The 22356-nt window shown below is 45.7% G+C and overlaps 1 protein-coding gene across 1 annotated transcript in view; it reads right to left on the reverse strand.

Annotated features, from left to right (window-relative positions):
• myom3 (myomesin 3) overlaps positions 1-22356 on the reverse strand; it is a 35722-nt gene that overhangs the window by 2399 nt on the left and 10967 nt on the right. Inside the window, exons 8-31 of the mRNA XM_040164190.2 lie at positions 21524-21568; positions 19585-19725; positions 19347-19508; positions 17222-17363; positions 15916-16115; positions 15144-15197; positions 13683-13810; positions 12012-12195; positions 10760-10934; positions 10537-10658; positions 9595-9782; positions 7045-7171; positions 6334-6515; positions 5987-6101; positions 5126-5282; positions 4742-4848; positions 4390-4434; positions 4057-4193; positions 2514-2658; positions 1480-1539; positions 941-1008; positions 619-729; positions 375-462; positions 127-165 (exon numbers count right to left, since the gene is read on the reverse strand). Coding sequence (XP_040020124.2) covers positions 127-165; positions 375-462; positions 619-729; positions 941-1008; positions 1480-1539; positions 2514-2658; positions 4057-4193; positions 4390-4434; positions 4742-4848; positions 5126-5282; positions 5987-6101; positions 6334-6515; positions 7045-7171; positions 9595-9782; positions 10537-10658; positions 10760-10934; positions 12012-12195; positions 13683-13810; positions 15144-15197; positions 15916-16115; positions 17222-17363; positions 19347-19508; positions 19585-19725; positions 21524-21568 — 2922 coding nt within the window. The remainder of the gene's footprint in view (positions 1-126; positions 166-374; positions 463-618; positions 730-940; positions 1009-1479; positions 1540-2513; positions 2659-4056; positions 4194-4389; positions 4435-4741; positions 4849-5125; positions 5283-5986; positions 6102-6333; positions 6516-7044; positions 7172-9594; positions 9783-10536; positions 10659-10759; positions 10935-12011; positions 12196-13682; positions 13811-15143; positions 15198-15915; positions 16116-17221; positions 17364-19346; positions 19509-19584; positions 19726-21523; positions 21569-22356) is intronic.

Genomic DNA, 22356 nt, shown 5'->3' on the forward strand with positions numbered 1-22356 from the left:
CACACACAACAACCAATTAGTAACACGGCTTTCAGTCGTTTCCTCCCCATCACAAACAAAGCAGATGTGAAGCAAATTCATTGGCACATTCCACAAACGTAGAGACTCCAACTGTGAGCAACTCACCCGACCGTTCACCCAGCTGCTGCAGAAGCTTGTCATACTCTGTAAATGAAAAGGACAATGAAGCCCTCAGACGCTCTTTTATGTTGATATTGGAATTCAATAAACACTAAACCCAAGATTAGTGGTGGGGAGCTAAATGCTGCAGACCCCAAATGAGACACGGAGGAAAAAGATGATCACCGCCTCACTTCTATTATTGATGCTAAATTGAAACAGCACACGTGAGCAAACGGGGAACGACGTCTCACCGTCACCGAGCAACTCCAAAGTGCTGACGTCCTCCCCCCTCCCGTCGGACACCTCGCACCGGAAGGAACCCGCGTCCTTCTCTGTAACCTGTGGGGAGACGCGCTCTCATTCATAGGTCCTCTGATGAATTATTGATGACTCTGGAGAACAACCAAACACTTTAACTCATCCTTTATTTAACCTGGAGACTCCGAAGCACAAACACACACACACGTACTCTGAAAATAGAGCGGCGTTTGATACCTGCGGGATGGTGAGTGTGCTGACCCCAGATGACTGGTCATAGACGAAGCGGCTCACCGCCGCGCCGTCTTTCAACCACTTGAGTGACGTGTCCTTGTTTGTATTTGTCACCTATGTGTTGAGAAATAAAAGTCCTTCTTTTTGCAACGCATGAATCCAACGCAGAAAATTGTCTTTGTACTTAATGATGTTGCAGCTTAGCGACCTTCAAAGCAAATGTAACAACATACATTTTTGTTTGAAGGGTTAAACATTTCCTGGTTAGCAGCACTTAGGCTAATTATTGTATTTACAGCACATTCATTAAGCAAAAACAAAGCACCTTGCACTTTATAATGAGTTCGCAATCTTCATTTATGGTCCACGCCAAGTATTCCTGGAAATAAGGTCCTTGGGAGAGGAGAGAGCACAGCACATTATTCCCCTGGTAGAAAACAGTGAGCACTAGACAATAACTTATTCAAAGCAACCACGGAAACATAAACGCCTCATTACAAGGCAATTCATGGCAATTAATGATAGTGACAGCTTCCAAAAATGAACAGGGTGAGGTCATTCATAACAGCGTGCAGTAATTAACCAGCCCGCTTTAATAGCTGCTTTGCACTGAACTGTTCTGCACGTAATGGACAAAATGTGCAAGGCGGGCTCTGAGCCACGAGTACTTTGAACGCCAGAGCGCTTTGAGGCGTCTGTTTGCACGAGGGTGCAGTGGGGCATCGGCCTGTGCACACAAACGCTCCAGCTTATCACATCCACAGAGCTCAGCAGCAAAGAGGGCTTCCTTTCTGTCCGTGCGGCGACTCTTATTATTTATTTATTCATTATTTATCTGTTAGTGCTTTTTTTTTCTGTTCTCACCAGATTTCCTTTGATGGTCACGTCGTTTTTTATCCGCCAGGGCCAACGTCTGACGAAACGCTGACGAGACACAAACAATGTCAGTTTTCAGGCCGAGTGGAAAACAGTTTGCTAAAAATGGATTTAAACTGAGGCAAAATAATTGTATGATTTGAAAACAGGTCGTCAAGTACTGACCGACATCGTTCACAAAGCAACACAAGAGAAGATAATTATAGGATCATTTAGTCATTCTTTTCAGAAGAAATTGTGGCACAAATCAGCTCCTCTGGTTGTCGTTAAAGGAAGCAGGTCATTAAAAGGTCAGATGTCTAGAAATAAATGCACCATGAATGCAGACCTTTAGCTTCCTTTAAGCTTCCTTTATTATTTCCCTAATGTTGTTTTTCATATTGCATTAAATTATTTCTGTTAATGTTATTTATTCAAGAGACAAATGTTCAAAATGCTTCTCTCCTCTGCCAGGAATAAAAAATATGGCTCCAAACCGTTTCAAGATTTCACAAAAGCAGCTGAATGTGTAATGTGAGCTTTACTTAGTGAGATAGATCAGTGGTATGGTGGATTTGGGGAAATTGACTTTTTTTCACACTTTCCCAGAGTCCGATGGAAATAAAGGCCCATGGAGACAGACTTTTTATGTATTTTGTGTGAAGTTATGTAAAACAGCACTTAAAAGGTTATCTTGACTCAAGCATTGAGTGTCTATGGGAAACATTTAGACTTATAATCTCATAGTAACTGTGCACAACTATGCTTTCTCTGAGGAGGGGGGGGGGGGGGGGGGGCAACGCTGAAGCAAAAAATGCTGCAATTCCTTGAAACTTTTAGACGGCTCCAAACGTAAGCAGTCGCCATAGATCGCAATGCCAAAAGACCCAATTTAACAGAAGAAATAAACAGCGGCTTGATAAAAAAAAAAAAAAGAACGTCTCTGCTCACTACAGTTTATATCACGGTCAGGAAGAGATGTCTGTTCTTTTCTATTGTCCCTCTACACGTCGGGTCCTCTTTCATCGTGGTGAAAGACTCACTCTGATCCACAAAGACCAAGGTGAATTGGTTCTTGGCGCGGCCGTCCTTCAGCTGAGCCGTGTACGAGCCCTCGTCCTGCCGGCAGAGCTGGTCAAACAGTATCTCCAACAGACCTTTGTCCTTGTCGAAGTTGATCTTACGGTGCTGCAGAACAGCAAACAAGCATTGGCACACGGACAGTCCACAGCAGAGTGGCAGGTAGACACGCCACTTGCGGCCTATTGTGTCGATGGTTAGTGAGGCAGAGAGAATAGGATTGATAATTGGCACACGAAAGGCCACTGGAACGACAAAATGCACAGCTTAAATGAAATATCCTGTTTTTCTGACACATTCGCACACAGACAAACACAAACAAACGAGTGATTTATTTCCTGATTGTAATGTTCATCATGATAAGCGTTTCCTTGCAGGTGCATAGGCCTCAGGTGGATGTCATTTGTGGTGCAAGGGGGACCTGAGGGCCCTAAATAGCCAAATGGCTTTCAAATTCGCAAACGTCAGCTGTGGTCATTCAGAAATAATGATAATAATCACTACTGTTCATATGCAGCTCTGAGAAATAATGGAGTAAATGAAAATGCAACAGAAGCTATGAATGCATGCGAGGACTACGAAGCAGTCGCCTGACTCGCACAAACACAGTCACACAAAATGTATCTGACAGAGTTGTGAAACACGATAAATACACTGAGTTGTTTCTGCTTTTCCCTCATTGGCCACGTCAGTACAAGGTTCAATAACCTCGACGGCAAAGCTAATTATTTTTAACTTGGTAGTAGAACATCTGAGTGCTGAGTAGGATTTGTTCACATTCAGCCAGTGTTCTCTTTACCGAGACGTTTTATCAACCTAAATGAATGTGGAGGTAATTTTTGAGATGTGAAACACATTTTAAAGCAGGAGTAACCAGTATATTGTAGTAGCGTCATTGAAAAAACAAAAAAAAAGAAAGACTTTTAGCGCATTGTAATTGAAGTGCAAGAGAAAAAGGCATCAATCACATGACCCTGAATTTTCTTTTCTTTTCAGAAGAAGTAGCTGCTAATGTAGATAAATGAGGTACTTTACACAGTTAGGTAGTTTAGTCCAGGAATGGTTCCCAATCTGTGGGTCAGGGGCGCTCAAGAGGGTCACATACTATTGAGCATTTGCTAGTTAGCCTCTAAACACTAAAATCAATGACTAAAAAACCTTCCCCTCATGCACTGGTGACATTGTTTGCGCAAATTATGGTTTGGTGAGACCTGATGGGCAGATTTCTCCATCAAATCCAAATCTGGCCAACATGCATTTGTCAACTTGATGAGCAGCAGGCCGACAAGTAAAGTACGCTGCCATGTGCTCAGAACAATTAGTCTCCTTTGCAGGACATAAAATCCTAAAACGCGCCGCGTGAATCATTCCATCCATGAAGTTTTCATAACTGTGTAATGACAGCATCCCTGAATAGGATGCGTGATTGCAGGCAATGGATGGATAACAAATGGTCCAACCCTGACCATGTGGGTGTCTGAGCTGCAGTACCGAGGCGGTTCTCACCGGCGTGCCGGTGATTTCTCGGTCATTGAAGATGAGACGGAGCTCAGCGGCGTCGCTCAGACTCTCGGTCTGGAGCCAAAGACGTACGTCGCCTTGATCCGAAACCTCCACCTGCCAGCCTGACTTCAGATCTATCACTACAAAATAACAAAGGCAGAGCATTCAGGGACGAGTGAGTTTAGACGATCATTCAATTCAATCATTTTGGCTCAAAATAACAAGCGCTCCAATACATACTTTAAGTATTTCACATTTAATGTTGATAATAACTTTTTCAACATTTTTTTTGATATATCAGCTGAACACACAGGGCGCAATGTCTTTGGTACATACATGGATTTCTCACTTGCCAGCTGAGTTCTTTGAGTCGTCCGAGGTCTGCAGAGAAGTAAAATGTTAGCCGAAGGTTAATTCAACTTTGAACAGGACTAACAATTCTTCTTATTGTCAAGGAACAATGGCTCTAATTTCAAGCTGAGAGCTGATTGAGAACATAAGATTAGTTGGACGGGTGACCTTCTGGAACAGGTCGCGAGGTGCATAATGATTTGCTTGACGGAACAGCTTGACAACGCATAAAATCAAAAGCCCTGCTATTCATGAACGCAGGAGAGTCCTGGTTGCGCCTGAGACGAAGTTGTGAATTAGACGAGACAGTTTTCTGACCTTCTGGCTGTCAGTTTACCTTCGGCAGTGAAGTCGTAGCTGGATGAGTGGTTCGGGCTGTCGCTCAACTCGACGGTGTAGAGACCCAGATCCTCCTCAGAGGGGTCTGTGAAGGTAAGGACTGACCTGAGGAATGAAGGTGCTGCTTTAGTCTGTCAGCCACCACACTTCATAGTGCCTTCTACCCCAACAATGTAATCCCAAAGTTAGTCATTGTTTTGCATGCCATCAATGAGTGCAATGGTTGGCGGATAGACTTCCTTTAAGCTTAGAGAAGATATAATTAACGGACATTTGCCTTGAGTGGGAATTTCACTGTGAAAAGCTTTGAAACAATTGGCTCCACAAAGCAAATTGAAGTTGCCTGGTCAAAACCTAATATCAATGTAATCTCAAGCCATACCCGTCCTTCTTTGTCTCTGCCTGAGCCCTCTTGGCATCGATGGGCTCTGTGTAGTTCTTATTCCATAGAAACTTGCTCTCGTCGTCCGTCTCATCAGCCTCGTAGCCCAGAAATATAAAACCATCGTTGTCCACTCCAATCTCAATGTTTTTGGCACCTGAAGGTGAAATAGTTGATTAGTGTGGCTTTATTAGACCCTATATCAGACCCGAAATCAGACTGATCCTAAATCAGACCCCATATCAGACCCTATATCAGACTGACCCTAAATCAGACCCTATATCAGACTGACCCCTATCAGAACCTGCATCAGATCCTATATCAGACTGACCCTAAATCAGACAGACCCTAAATCAGACCTATATCACCCTGACCCAAAATCAGACCCTATATCAGACCCTATATCAGACCCTAAATCAGACTGACCCAAAATCAGACCCTATATCAGACCCTAAATCAGACTGACCCTAAATCAGACCCTATATCATACTGACCCCTATCAGACCCTAAATCAGACCCTATATCAGACTGACCCCTATCAGACCCTGTATCAGATCCTATATCAGACTAACCCTAAATCAGACCTATTTTCAGAGCGAATATCAGACCCATCAGACCGACCAATATCAGATCCTTTGGCAGACCCTTTATCACACCCTTTTTCAGAGCCTATGGCAGACCCCATATCAGACCCTTTTTTGGGCCGACCCAATATCAGACCCTATGGCAGACCCTAGGTGTGTCAAGGCTTTTCCTATCATCACATTTCTTAGGTCCAGAAACCGCCAGAAAACAGGGCATGGAAGTGATTTTGTAAGTTTTGCATTTCAATGTTTTATTCCTGTATCTGTACTGTCAGACCTGGTCGGGACTCAGCCGTGACGGGCTCAGTGGGCAGAGAGGCCCGGCCCACCCCAGCCTCATTGACAGCCAGCACACGGAGACGATAGGTCTGACCCGTCTGAAGACCAGACACCTGGATGTCGCAAGAAACACAAATCAAAGATTTACAGCTCGTTGGCATAATTTATAATGACTATTTAAAGGTTTGGTCCCACACATGAGGAACACAATATAGGGTTGGCTAATAACTTTATTATTAGCAACTTTATTTAATACGGCAATAGTTTTCCCGATCAGATAATGGATGAACCCTAAATATGCATGTCTGTCTCGGAGCTTGTCAACATTTTCACAGCTTCTCTCACCTTGTAATGTGTGTCACAGATTGGCCCTTCATTCAAAGCGGTCCAGTTGTCCGATTGGTCGCCCTGGCTGATTTCCAGGAAATAGCCAGTGACGGGGCTCCGTCCCTCGTACATCGGAGGCGCCCACAGCAGCACCAGGGAGCCGTTTCCCACCTCCCTGAACTGCACATCGTAGGGACAACCTGAGGGAGAGGAGACATGCGGCATATCAAGGTCTCTGCTTTGGGGCAAGGAAGCTTAATATATGGTGACCATACAAAATGTGTAAATGAGTACAGTGACTTTCTTTAATCTACCCCCACTGACACTTAGTAGTTAATTTGCTTAATGACTTTTGAATTATTAACCACACAGAGGAAAGCCCATTTACAAAGATTAATGAGCTCAGCTTTATAAGTGGCGTGTGTGAGGGAGTCTCTCTCTCAATTTTCAGTATTAATGTCCCAAGAAGCTGAAAGGAGTGGAGCCACAACGATGAACCGCCGCATACCAGAGTAACATTGAGCCTGTGTGTGTGTGGGTGTGCAAATTAAAGTTAAAAGGTATAAAAAGTATTAAAAGAAGACTATTTTATGTGTCTTAAATAATCATACCAGCTGCAACATAGTGTGCAGGAAGGTTTCCACGTGTGGGCCCTCCACCGGTCACACATTCAGGTGTGCAGAGATCTCATATATCCTTCGTGAAGGTGAAGTGGCATTTTGTCCTCACCTGGCTCTGGCATGGTCCACTTCTCACACAGGAAAGCTTCACTGGCCTCAGATGGCTCGCCAACTCCGACCATGTTTGCGGCAAACACACGGAACTGGTAAAGGTGTCCACTGGTTAGGTTGCAAACCTGCCGATGAAGAGGCAAAATCGTCTCTTCTCGTCTCTTGTGGTAGGATTAGTCAAGCTTACTTCAAAATTCATTGAAATAAGAACATATTTATCTATATTATAGTTTTAACCACATGTTACAGCTCTCATTGAATGTAAGACAATATATGAGATTAGAATTAAGATTCAAAAGGATTTTAGGCGGAAAACCGAAAACTGAGCTTATAATGTTTTTGTTTTTCTTAACTCAAAAGCCAAGAGAGAATAAAAGAAAGTACTCAAGTAATTATTCAGTGCTTGTTTAATTAGAGATTTATGGATTTTGTCTGTAGATAATAGACATCTTGACATTAAATTGGTTAATATTGAGTACAAATGGAAAACACGGATCAGTTGGCACATCACACAGGACCAACGCTCCCTCTAGAATCAAGCAGGCATTTTAAAAGGTATTAGCTCTGCTGCTGTACATCTTTTTGGCCCAGCCCCTGAAAAGAGAAAGGATTCAGCCTTATTGATCCATTCATTGATCTTCCTATTTACAGCCTCTGAGACCTTAAGGCCCTTATCGCCTCAGTGAACGGTTGTGAACTCGCTGCTGCTCCCGGCAACGAATCGACAAAACCAGGGGCAGCTTATTGTGCAGTAATGGCAATCACTCTCTAAAAAAAGCTATATGTCTTTACCTACAATGCCTTTTCCAACCATATTTAGACTGAATGGCAACCTTCTTATCAAACCAATATACAGTTCACACCAAGGAAAGCAGAGGTTTTCTGCCAGAATTCGCTGAGGGGAATCCAGCTTTCATCCACTAGATGGCAAACTGGCTCCACTTGATCCATTTGACGTACAGTTGTGTTGATTAAGTCTTTCACTTGCAATGAAGGATTGTTAGTTGTGTTTGACTTTAAGAAGTAATCTCTCCTGGATGGTTCGTGGTGAAATTGCAATCGGAGGAGAAAATAAAACCAAATCTTGTTTTCGTTCTAATGGAGCGGGATCAGTGACATCAGGACATCTCATTGTGGAAGCTTCCACGGCAAAGTAATTCTTCACAGTTTACCTCTTTAAAAGAATCAACAGTCAAATGACTGATCTTAATTGCATCCACGAGGTCACCAGCGCGATTTGAATAACCTCGTACTACAGCTGCGGCGAGAAGTGGAGACCGCACATCGTGACGGGCTTCAAATAGCTGATTCCCCCCAAAAGGGGGAGCTGCATGTTCTCACCAGAGGTTTCCTTCTGAGAAATGGATCTCCAATCCTCAATACTGCCCTCTCCACAATGTGCAGGGATAATCCTCCCATACAGTCATTTTATGTTCTAATTGGCTCCGTCTTTGTTCTACCCAGGAGCTAAAAACAGTCGCTCACATGGACCACATTAGAACAATGTCTGATTACGGAGCACCTGTAATCTCCTCCAGACAGGTTAAAGATTTAACTTTGCTCCAGGTCTCCATGGACACTGCTTGTTGCCTAGTGACAAAGCCTATGTGGATGAGGGAGCTTTAGCCAGCATTTCCATCACCTTGAGCCAACTACTAAATGGAGAGGTAACCTGAATTTTTATAATTTTATTAAAAGTATTCCCGTATCGTCCCGACAAGAAATGTATATTTCTTTCTGCTGTGATTTTAATGATTCCTTCTCCTTCATCTCCATTATCAAAACATGAAAAAATGAATTATGTGTCGTCATACTGTCGGTGAATAGAACATACTCTGTTGTGCATTGTGGATACTGCAAGTTCACATGTGCATAATGTAAAACATCTTTCTAGACCGCTTCATGCATATGATGTGAAGGCTAAGCAGTACACACTTAGAGAAACAACAGTCTCCAGTCGAAGGCTGCGGCCCCGCGAGACTGTTCTTTGCTCGCTGTGACCTAAATGCTGAAGTCAGCACGCTTACATGCCTACGATGCCTACGGTGCCATCGCTAACGGGCTGATGTTTGGCAGGTATAATCCTTTTCGTGTTCAAAACCTTTGTTCAGCGAGATAGCATGCTAAACGTTGCTAATTAGAACAAAGCAAGTGCAGCGGGGGATGACAGGAATGTCCTTAGATTTGCAGGCAATGTTTGGTCAATGCATTTGTATTACTTTTCAATCTTTCGGACAGTTTCACAACAAAAAAAACACAAAAAACAGACAATACCGGATAACCAAATGCCGCTGTAGCTCTTCTGCAGCTACTCATCATCTTTTGGCATCGGTAAAGAACAAGGAGGCAGTGTGCCAACATCCACGGCTGCATAAGATGGACAAACCTTCCAATAGTTGTCAAGATATAAAAGAGGATTTTCCTCCGGGCACCAAGAATGTTTTCAACAATTGTAGAGACTCAGTCTGGAGCAACATGTGGACTGACTGACTGACTGACTGACTGACAGACTGACATGCAGCGAGCGTCACACTCCACCATTACAGACCTCAAACAGCCTCTCTTTGGCGGGTTTGACGTTGACCTCCCTCCATGAGCTGGCGCCCTTTTCCATCTGGTCCAGGTAGTATCCGCGCACGGGGTCTCCCCCGTTACACGCGGGGGCCCTCCAGCCCAACACCATCTCTGCTCCGGTGCACAGCAGCAGGGCGATGGCAGAGGGAGCCGAAGGAACGGCTGCGTCAAGCAGAGAAGGATGAAAACAAAAACAAACGGTGTAAATAATAGCAGAGAGAAGGCACCTATTCCTGCTAAATAGACCGAGAAAGTCAATAACTTCACCACCGCCTGCAACTCCGCGCCGCGAGTTGCAAATTCATATCTAAAAGCCCGTATTGAGTATTTCTGTATGAGAAGGGAAGAAATATTCATCTCATATTCTATTTGATAAAAAATGTATTCACCCCCCCCCAAAAGAATTGGATTTTCTATCCTCAGGTAATGGCGGAGTGGAAAAGTAGATGAGGTGAGGATATTCTAGTGAGTGAGCGGCGAGCGAAATGAGTCATAGTGCACATTATCCGAGACTGCAACACGGGAAGAGCGAAGGGTCGGTTCGCTGTTTGAGAGGGACGTCTCCACACAGCTACGAGGCAACCACGATAAGAGCCACCATGACATGTTGAAGGAGCACAATCTTAGTCGAATACGAACACACTAGCAGTGCAAACTGTTAATGGGCAACATTATCAGCCGTGTAACTGGAAAGGTGAATGCATAAGTCGATAACGCGAACACATTTCTGAATTCTGGAGACAACATGTGCGTGCAAGACTCCCGGTGTCGGAATTGTGCATCTCCAACAATCTGCACAAGACTTTAGAAATGGTGCAAGAGTTGCTTGGTGAGTAAAACGCTTTGAACGTCCTTGAGTTGTCGCCCTGTAATACATTTCATGCCCATTATTTTGGGGCCTGGAGGGTGCGCTTACAAATGGCTGATTTGACGAGGACGGGTTGAGACTCATCCGAGTAGTTGCTGTTTCCTGCTCGGCTCACCGACTTCAACCTGAACACATACTCCTTCCGGTTCTTGAGGCCGTGAACTGTAAATCTGAGACAAAGTTGTCTTTAGCTGCGCGTAGTTACCCGGCTGCACAGATACTCCTCTCCCACAGCGGCAACTCGCCTTCAGGCAATGCTTTCACTTACTACCTGCTTTTATTGATAGGCTTGTTGTTGACAGTCTTCCAGTCCTGGTGGCCACTTTCGCTGTAGTACAGGTAGTAACCCAGGATGTCGTCCTTTTCTTTGGGCTCCTGCCACTGGAGCAACACCGAGGTGTGCGTGTCTCTGACGGCCACGACGGAGTGAGGCGGAGCCGGCGCCGCTGATCGGAAACACAGAAACAAAAACTCCTCCTTTGATTTTGGAAAAAATTCACACAGATAAAGGGTGCAGAAATCTTACTAGTGTGGAAAGGTACTTACTCAAGTTCTGCACTTAAGTTGCCTCTTTGAGGTTTTTATACTATACAAAAACACTAAAAGGGGCCACGCTGTATCAGGGTCTAATTTAAGCAAAATTCACAAATGTTGAGTCAAAATTGCTTCTTTCCCAAAGAAATGTCACCTTAATATATCTTTCCTTCAGCTTTGATTAAGCTGCAGACGAATCGTGATCCCGATGCAGTGTGCAGCCACCCTACTTACGGGATGTTAATACATATACATATATATGTATATATATATATATATATATTTGACCTGCTATGAAGATCGATGTTTGTACAAAGACAGACAGTGTGTTTACATGATGGTATCATTTGAATCTTTGCTTAGTCGGACTGTGCTCTCTTTCGGGGGGAGGTGCTATTATCCCAATATACATGGCAGTGAATAAATCGAATCATTGGCCGAAAGCATATCGTCATATCCGATACGATAGGTGGCGCTGTTTTCATTACAACTAGTTGTGATGCAGCCATTTCCGCTTGACCGCTTCACCACTACCAACAACAACAACAACATCAACATTATGAGAAAGATGGCGAGCGGAGAGCAAGGTGAAGCTACATCCCTCTACTATCTTTGCATGATGCTAATAGGAGCACAGCGAATGCGAATGGCGCTATTGGCTGATTTGATAACGGAGAGAAGACGCCGTCGGGATCTCAAGCATGCGCAAAGACGCAAAGTCCAGTTCCTCATCCGATTCACCGCTACATGCCGCAATAGTCGAACTACCAACTGGATCGGATGGAATTATTCAGGGGTGTTAGTCGGATCGTAGTCGGACCGCACGGACAAAGGTGTTTACATGAAACGGATCATTGGATTTCATCCCGACTAGGCCAGTTGATCGAATCCATGTAACCACGCTGTTTATCTCACAAAGAGGAAGTCTAATTGACCTTCACGGGCAGAGCAGTTGATGGTCACAGTGTCGGACGAGGCTCATTTCTCACCTTGTGGCTTTCCCAAGGAGACGGGTGCAGACGGCTCGGAGGGGTCGCTGACTCCGTACTTGTTGACGGAGCGCACTCTGAAGAGGTACTGCTTGCCCTTGGCCAGGTCAAACACTGGGAACCTCGGAGAGTTTACCTCCGTGTCCAGATTGGCCAGCTCCCAGCTGCTCTTTCCTGCCTGAGACTGATAAAAAAAAACAAAAAAAAAAAGATGATTTCAAAGCTCTATCTGCATCTTTCTCAAGGACATGCTCATTATTCAGTCCCCTTCAGACATGTTGGAGGATTCAACCTGCTTGGACTACCAAATACTTCACATTATCTACTTCAATATTGTAAAACCAGTCTCTGTTGCATAACTCAGGACTTTTTTGTAGAAGTTGTGGGCTTTACTACACTAACCTTCTCTATTTCATAGTCTTCCTTCTCTAACACCCTGTTTGAAGAAGAAAACGTAACCACCTTTTCAGGGTTAGTGCTTTGCTCAAGGACAAAGGGGGTATTTGAATGTTCACCTCATTGCAGAAGCAGAGGTGAAGCAGCACACTGTAATAGTTTCAGCTGCCTTTGACAGATTAGACAGATTTTATTACCACGGCATCTTACAAAAGTCCAATATAAATCTGTCCTGTGGCAGTTTTCTGATTATTGGAGCTACAGAAGCTGTCGGGAGTACGGGCTCCTGGTGGAGGGCCGGAGCCATTTATTGTCGTGATGAACAGGTCACCCCTCACACAAAATAAAGAATTATAAAGTTCCACGTAGTTTAAAATCACAAGCTACAAAAGTGCGTGAGCGAGAAAAGCAACGCGCACGTCGCAAAAGAGCAACATCAAGGTCTGCTCACTTTTAATGGCTCCACAAATTCCCCCTTAAACAGACACAGCGTTTCTTTCTGCTGTCTCCTTAATTAGTGGTCAGGAGCTTGCTGTTAATTTGGCTCACACTCCAGCAACGGACCTCAAAAAACCCAGCGAGCGAATACAGGAACTAATGACGCTAGAGAAATCGATCCTTGCGCCCAGTGGATGTAAGTCACTGATTACGATGGCGGTTGTGTTCACACGTGATCTCGTGTGTGAGCGATAGCGTGTGTCTCCTTTGAAGAACACTTCTTTGTGCCTGTGCCTTTTCTTCTAAAGAGGGATTACCCAGCAGCCTGCTTGGGTTTAGAACTTCGTAGTAAAGCAGTGATGAGCAGGAACCGTGTGTGAAGGTCCATCTCAATCACTCAGCGTGATGGTGTGACGCTTTTTCAGACTTAAGGAGAAAACTGAAGAAGTTTTTATGATGAACATTCAAACATCCTCAAGCAACACTTTGGACAAGTGCTTTTTTCCACATCTCTTTCTCAGCCACTGCACTACAATGCCTGAGATGAAGCCTCTTGAAAGGTTTTGCTGCCTATATTGCTGAAAATCTTATTTCCCTGTTCAGGATCTGAGCTTTGGAAGTCACACTTTGACAACACAGCTCAAAGATAGAAGCCATCTCTCCAATATCAGACTTCCTTGGATGCAAGCTGTCTTGTAGGACGTCCGGGGTTGTGATTAGGTGAAGGGTGAGAGGACAATACTCATCAACCGAGACCCCCAGAGTTACCGAGCATTGGTGTGTGTGTGTGTGTGTGTGTGTGTGTGTGTGTGTGTGTGTGTGTGAGCGCACACTGACCCGCTCCACGTAGAAGGTGAGCGGCTCCCTGCCTCTGGGTTCAGGCTCGGTCCAGCTCAGCACCACGTAGGTGTCGCTCACCTCGCAGGCAAGGACGTTGGTGGGAGGGAAAGGAGCTCTGATTTGACCTGCAGAGCCAAAGGGAGGAGGAGGAGGAGGAGGTAGACAAAGAACAAAAAGTTAGAACAAAGTCAGCGAGAATGTGGAGTCCAGCTGGCGTATGTTGTGCACGCATTCTTTCTTTCTTTGGTGGCGCTGAATTGAGCGTGCACACAATGGTGAGGCTTTACCCTGCAGGCCCAAACTCCACCTCCATTCCCAATATACACGAATATTGGATAACACAGAGGCAAATGGCTTGAGTCAGCACACTCCCAGTGACTCTCCAAGGGATTCAAGGACAATGAAAGCGTCCGGATTTAGTCACGGGTCTTGCGTTTGCGTTTGTGTAAGACTTTGTTTTGCATCCCCTGAAGAGCTACGGAGCTGCAGTGAGGATCAGAAAGGAACTCCAGAGCAAAGAGAAATGAAAGAAGCTGATCTGAAGCATAAACCGTGTCTGTGTGTGTGTGTGAGTGTGTGTGTGGGTGAGACTGCAGTAGTTAATATTGTCCTGTATTGTAGCTCTGCACTCAAACCCGTGACCTTTAAATGAATCCATGACTACGAGGTTAAAGTTCTGATGTTTCACCTTAAATGCGAGGAGGACGTTCACGTCAAATTAGTACAAAATAGCACAAACATGCAAAAAGTAATTGGAATAGCGTTTCCTTCATGACCCTTATAGAAGGGAGTTCTCTAAGAGAGTAAGAGGAAAAGATCAATACCATGTTAAGTATGAAGAAAGCTTAGCTTTGCATGAATATATTTCTAGCAAATAACTCGCTGTAAAAAGCATTTCCAATGTGTATTTGCTTGAATGTAACTTTCTCTCCGCCATCTTGGACAAAAGCTGCACACAAACACACATGAGTGCTTTCTCTCTCCCCCCTTTCAAATTTGCATGCACACTTTCTGCTCCACTAAAGAGCAGGATAAAGAAAGTAGGAAAGCACTGTCTCCGCTACATCTGTTTTCTGGTTGCCTGGATGAAAAATCCATCTTCCTCCTCCACCCTCCTTTGTCTTCGAGGTACGTCTCCAGCGTTAGCGGGCCTCTTCACAGGCATTCACACTGGCTCGGGCCATTATGTGCATTTACCAGGAAACCACCAGGGAGTGTTCGTTCCTTTCACTTCTGCAAATGGGAGAAACGCTCGTCGCCTCAGCCGTGCAATTACCGCAGCTCGTTGTTTAATATAATACGAAGATGCATTAAGCCACTGAGCCCGAGGCGGGCTGAAGGCGCTGCGTGCCGGTAAAACATGGGTGCTATTTCAAATCATGGGCGGAAAACGTTCAACGTTCACGTTCTATTCACGACTAAATCACGCACAGTGAAACAGGAATACGGCACTCTCACCCTCGAGTTGATCCTTAGTGACGGCGACCGTCCTCCCTCTGTCTACTTTGACCACTGCGAAACAGAGAAGGAGACGGGTTGAGGCCAGAGGGAACTCACGTCGCCTTAATGAAGTTACACGAGCGCCCGTGATATTATAGTGTTAGCGTTGGAGGAGCCGCTGCAGGCTGCAGGCCAGTCGACCTTCTTGCCCGTCCTTCGTCCGCGGTTAATGATCCACAGCTTTGGACCAGAGCCCATCCGTCCTCCCGGTGCGGATGGCTCGGCGGCTGGGAGCAGACGAGGCGATTGAGTGGTCGACACGTTGCTCTTTGTAGTAGATGCAAAGCGGGGGGGGGGACGGATTGAAGGGAAGAAGCTAAATAGAGTGACGCAGCCACGTCCATTTCCCCGCGGGACCATCATTTATCAAATGGACGCCGTGCTGCGTTGGATGCACTTATACCGCAACGTGTGTTTATTTATTCTCGCAATTGAGCTCACGAATAAATAATTGAGTAAAAGCATTAATAATATAAACTGCATCTCATAACATAACAAGGGGGTTGGTGGGGGGGAGGGATCCGGGAGGAACATGTGTGACCGATGAGCTCGGCACGCCTCAGTTTTTGATAGCTCGTCTGATTGAAAAAGAATATCGTGACCAGCGTACCGATTTAATAATGAATCGCTATGATCACTAAATCCCGAATCCGTTACAGCGTTCACACCGCCGATGCACTTAGAACCAAACACGCTGTGTCCTCCGGTGGAGTGGTGGCCGCCGTCGTACCCGTGGTCCTGGTGTGTCGCAGCGGGTCTGCGGCGAGGACGGGCTCGGTGGCCTTGGAGGGGCGCCCCGCTCCGGCCCGGTTAACGGCACACACTCTGAACTGGTACACGGTTCCTTCCTGGAGCCCAAACATCGGGCACTGGCAGGCGCCCTGAATGCGCTCGTTGCAGCGCACCCACTCGCCCCGACGGAGGTCGCGCCTGAGAGAGACATTTAAATGAGAGGTAAACACAGAACAAAAAACACCATTCAGTATTCTCGGTGTGTCGTTTCACGCAGCAACAACAACAACAGCAAGGACACATTGAAGTCGGTGAATATCCCTCCCACACTCGTAATTGTGACCAGACACAGAAAAATAATGGGCCTCCAAACACAGTGAAAACCTGCCTTCCAAGTAGAACTGCAGCTCAGACGTAACCAACACCATGAAGAGGTTGCTAGGGAACTAAGCATCCCACTTTGCCCTCCGCTAACCCCGAATGCCAACACACTCATCGTCGACCTCCAAGAGAGAAGGAACCCAAGCGACACGTGTGCAAATATACATACTTGACTTATGTTCTGCGACGACTCGCGTGCACGTACACAGCCACAGGACCACCGTTATTGATTGATGGGGGGGCCGTCGATAAAGGGAAGCGCCTGCTCCCCCCGCGGGAGTCTTTGACTCGGCAGTTCACATGGTCTTGAGATCACCATGTGTGCCATCCATCTGCCGTGAACTGTGCCGAACGGATACAACGCCGCTGCAGGCCACCGCCATCCTTATCCCCCCCCCCCCCCCATGATCTAATTTCCTCCAAAGCGGGATGCGGAGCGAGCTGGGGTTCAGCAGCGTGTTGCTACTGGGCCGTTGTGGACTTGCAATAAAAGGTAAAAAAACGATCTAAAATAAAACTTAATATGTAGATTAAATCAGTGGGAGGTTGCTGTGAGGGATTCATTATTTGTGCTGAATATTGGTGGCAATGGAAAAACAAATACCAAATGTGTTTCTACTGAAGCAGAAATGCAAAGTAACATGACAGTGAATTGACAAATCAAACAACAATATTAAACAGCTTCATAAAAGAAATCCTAAAATCTAATATTTTAAGGTATACCAAGTAGATTAATTAATTAAGTTAAAAGCAGAAAATAAGCAATTTAACTGGAGTTATTCAAATACTTCAATCTATAGATTAGTTGACACTTATTTTGATCCAATTAATCTGCTGAATAAATTAATCCGCTTAAAAGCTCTTTACGATCAAACTGAATTGCCGGAGAAGCGAAGACAATTCCGAGATTCATGTTAACTCGCCTTTCCACATAATAACCCTCCACAGGTGAGCCTCCATCAGCACTGGGGGGCTGCCAGGCGAGGAAGACGTAGTCCTTGTTGACGTCGGATACCTGGAGCGCCAGAGGAGAAGCGGGGCCTCCCACCACTACAGCTGATGCATCTGCAGCACGAGAGAGTCATTTACAGGAGGAAACCAAAGGAGGAGATGGACAGACTGGAGCAATGCAAGAAGTCATTTGAAGGAAATACATGAAAAGGAAATCCAAAAGGTGAAAAGTGAAAAACTTGAGTGGAAAAAAGAAATGGATTGAAAAGAGGAAAAAGCAATTTGGTGTGACGGAGCTTGTTTGAAAAGTGATGCGGAGGCCGGAGGAAGCAACGTGTTAACATGTGTTGTTTAACATCTTCTATACACAACCAGTGGAAGTGAAGCCACACAGACAGCCGGCAGAGAAAATAAATGAGAAAATTATGCAAAGCGGATTAAAAGGGACTGGATGTCTTCCCAAACCTTTTCTGGAGGCTCGGAACGGACGCTTCCCTCAACAAAAGACTCAAAACCGACATCAAGCTCATCGCTAACCGCTTTTTAATTTGCATCCTCGCCCTCACTTCTCTCTCATTTGTTGTTGCTCGCCTGTTCGGCCTATTTGTAATGCAAATATGACGGATGAATGAAGGCGCGAACCCAGGAGCAGGAAAGTTAGCGGATTCACCAATTAGTACCCCGAGCTCTGCTAAAGAAGCTCCTCAATAAAAGAGAGACCTGAACATTCATTTTGCACAGTTTTCATACACGAGTGTGTGTTTGCACTCGTGCGATCGGTGTGTATGTGCACACCAACCCATGAATGATTCAGTGCACATTGTGGCCGTTGAGGTGCAATACGTAAGCGGCGGTATTATGCTGCAGAGCTGCACCGATACATTTCAAATGTCTGATGATTCAAGTATGGGTGGTGCTCCGGTTTATTTGCATGCAGCAAAAACAGCGTACGAGAGAGAAAATAGCAGCCTGGAAAAGAAAATAGTTTTAACAAGCCCCCTTACAACAGAACAGCTTGATTGATGGTGCAATTCCCCCCCCAGTACGAGTCGGGCTAGTTCAGTGACAGGAAGTGGAAGTAGACCCAAAATCTGAAAAATGCAAATCGTGTTTTGAGTGAAGGTTACAATCAAAACACCATTTATCCAGATTGGGGCAACAAATGATGACTCCGGTCTCTGAAACACAGCGGCAGTTTGGCATGCAAATGTCTCGAGGTGCCTGCAAAGCATCCGTCGGGTTTGTGGAACAGAAAATAGATCACTTCAGAATGAAGCATGCTTTTGGATTGCATTTAGCCTTGGAGGGGTTCCTGGTGTGATATGGTGGGACAGCTATTTAAAGCCCAGATGTTATCTTCATAAAGACCATCTTTAAAGAGCATCTCTTGAAAGGAGTTATTTGACATTTCAAGATGTTGACAGGACTCCAAACCCCCCCCAATATACCAGCAACAACTCGTTTGTTTTACTGTCCCGGGTGAGATATAATTGAGACTCACTGTTTGTATTATAGGTCCTGGTAGGCCACTCATGTTCCCTTTGGATCGGTCCAGGTTAGTATTTCCCTCATTCCCAGCGTTCGTGCTACTCAAACCTAAATGTCACCAGCTCTGTGTCGGGGGTTTTAGAACGGAAAGGGGGAGAAGAAGAGGACGTCGCGTTGAAATCCCCGCAGGAAGGACTAAGCCTCGTTACACTGCCGGCCGCCTGCGGCCCCCGGTATTCATCCTCCGATCAATGCTGAGCTTGGGAAATTAGCATTTAGCGTTCTGGCACCAAATGGATAGAATAAATCGTGTGAGGTGTTGCCATTAAACGGGTATCTGTGATCAGTTTAAGTGTGGGTGTCACGAAAGCTCCTGCTTTGATCGATGCTCATTTGTTTGTTGCCTTCATCTATTGTTGCATTCAACAGCTATTTGTTTTACTATTCTTATAGCTGTCGTCGTGGGTGACGATGACGATGTATAGAGATTGATAGGATGAAAATATTCACTTAAACATTTCCTTTGATATTGACGAAACGATCTCGCTGTCTTCATGCAATGAATAAAAACAACCCGTCGTCTGAGAAGCGACGCAGCGTGGTCCTCACCTTCGACATAGACGAAAGCGCTGTGCTCCTGCACGCCGTCCCGGGTCCTCAGCCGGGCCGCGTACACGCCTTCGTGCTCCTTGTTAGCGGCCCGCAAAGTGACGGAGGCCTCGCCGTCCACCGTGACGATGTCCACATTTGTAGACGGATGAAGCCGGGCGCCTACGGAGCGCAAATAAAAACAGATGTCGAACCTGGAAGTGGTCAAACATCGGAGTCCATCTTCACGGGTGATCACCGTCTCTGAACCAGGTGACGTCCCGCTGGCAGGGCCGCAGAGCTGAGCCGATGGTGCAGCGCAGGGTGAGGCTGTCGCCCTCCGTCACCCATGTCGGGGGGAAGGTGTCGCCAAACTGGGCCTCCCGCTCAGGCTTGAAGGCTACGGGTGACACGGGTGGAGATAAAAGGAAAGTTGAAAGGAGCGAATGCGAGGGAGCGGAAGACAAATCCTTAAGACGTCAAGTTTGTCGTAGAAAAAGGAAGCGGAGGGAAGAACTTTTTCAGCAATATGCATTTGCGTCCTCGCAGGTGAATATTGAAATGTAGGTCAACTGCAGATCCAGCCTTACTTCTGAAAAAACACATGTATTAAAAGTGAGAAAAAAAAAACTCCGTTGGGCCTAAACACAAAGCGAAAACACAAGTATTGAGGAGAGGAATCAGGAGGCAGAAGATGTGCAAAAGTCGACTGTTTAATTCCGTTTCTAAATGTTTTTTTTTTTCCAAATCCAAGATGGAAAAGGCATTAATGTCAAACACGAGGTTCCAAAACAATGCTCACAAACCGACGGGTGACCTCAGGAACCACGTCCACAGTATACAGTTAATGATCAGTAGATAAGACAATCAACTATTTGTGAGTGTCAGGGATGTTGCGCGGGGAAAAAGACAGGACTCAAGCGCAAGGTTTGCGGGAAACAAAAGGGACTTTAATAGCCAAAATGCAAAAACGCAAAAGGCCAACGGGCAAAAACACACACACAGGAACATGGGGCAAAAAGGCAGCCAGGAACGAGGAACATCCGTGACAAAAGACACACGTGGCTTAAATACACTAGGGAGGTGCAGGTGATTGGACACAGGTGGAAACAATCATGACATGACAGACAATCACAGAGGAGGACAGGACAAGGCAGGAAGTGACCCAGGGAGAACAGAGGCAAGAAACTACAAAATAAAACCAGACATTAACCCAAACCGTGACAGTGAGGCACTTAACTCTGAAATTAGGGGGTTGGAAACCTCCAAAATAAAGTCAACTCCATCCGTCCTTTTTTTTTTCATTACTGGCTTTGCTTCAAATCCACCGTTGCCTCTGCAGAAGTATTATGTATGGCGCAATAATTCCCCACACATTCAGAAATTAAGTGGCAATCATTTTGAATGAAGCTTCATCAGCTTGTAATGGCCGTGGGCCTTTAGTGCCACGTGAATGTGCTAAAGAATTGCACGGAGCCGTTTATATGTAACCGATACTTAATTATCTCCTATTAAGCAGATCACATTTTACAACATGAACTGTGGTGAATTTATCATAATCATCATGGCGCTGAGGGAAGGTTTGAATGAAAGGGGAAATGAAGCAGCGCACATTCCTGTGATATTCGGGACCACTGAGCAGAACCAGATCATTACAAGAAACATGTCACAGACTCTCGGCCGCATCTCGAAAGAAAAGGATTCGACGGGACCTCGTGGTATCTCTCACTTCCAGTTTGCATCGCCTCAGTGCTTTGACGAGTGAGACAATGGCAGCTGAAGGAAAAACCTGACAGGAATTTTTGAAGGAATCTTCAGCTTTCGCCGCCGTCTGTTGTTTGACGCCTGGCCCCAGTGTCCTGTGTCTCCATGTCTCCATGGGAGACAAAGGACAAAGGCCGTGCAAGCATCTTAAAAGATATATTGAGACGCTGGCTGAACTGGTAGTAAGAACACACTGAGTTAAATATCTTGCTCCCACGACCAGCTGGCCCGATCAGGTACTGAGCAAATGTGCAGGTGCAGCAGAGCAGAGCGTTGCCCCCCCCCCCCCATTACCCCCCCCCCTCACCCCTCTCACCCTCCTCACCCCCCTCTCACCCCACCTCGTTCACTCGTGCAGCGGGAAGAATTCCAAAGGCCGGAGGAAGAAATGCAAGGGGCCCACTTTTTATTAGGCCCCTTGGCGTGAAACTTACCGGGGTTCGGCGAGCGCTCTGAACCGGCGGCGGCTCCGTGGCGCGCTGGGGCGGGACGGGATGGAGGACGCCGCCGAGGAGTCAAGAGGTGGAGACGGAAACAGATGGGAAAGGAGACACAGCAGATTCATCAAACCTGGCAACGCCACAGTCACGCCAGTCACATCTAATATTCCCTCTAACCGACTTTTAACAACCCCAAGAAAGCGGGTGAAATATGGATGACGAGGAGAAGCCTTGAAGTGCATCATTAAAGCGCGGGCGCCGTCTGACTGATATCTGGAACATTAGGGGAGCTTTACTGCCAGGCATCGAGGCGGCCATTTAAAAGTTGTAAAGAGGAATCATTACTGTTTCTGCCACAACGCTGCAAGGCCACAATGCTCGATGTACGTGTCGGATTATCAGTCACCACAACTTCCACCTTCCTCCAACTTCTACAATGACTTTTGCAATGAGCTGTGGTCCACTCATCATTTTAGCCTGCTGTGGATTTTCATTTTCATTTATACAGAAAGTGTAATAATGGGGATATAAAACGACAGTGTGCCCAGGGGCTGGGGGGTGTGTGGGGGGGATACAGCATACAAAATGGAAATAATCTGCTTGGGCTTACATGGAAAAAAAAAAGAGAATTTAACCAACATTAGGAGGACAGAGATATACGGTCAAATGTATCAGCACCCTGGAGGCATTAATGAATATCTGTGCAAAATAAAAATGCTAAACAAACGGACCCAGCAATATTGGATATTTGAGGTTCTTTAAATATTGATAGTTTAAAGACAAACTAAATTACAATTTGAGCTGAGATCTGAAACTTTCCTGATTGT

This window comes from Gasterosteus aculeatus, chromosome 20, assembly GCF_964276395.1.
Source record: "Gasterosteus aculeatus chromosome 20, fGasAcu3.hap1.1, whole genome shotgun sequence".
Lineage (NCBI taxonomy): Eukaryota > Metazoa > Chordata > Actinopteri > Perciformes > Gasterosteidae > Gasterosteus > Gasterosteus aculeatus.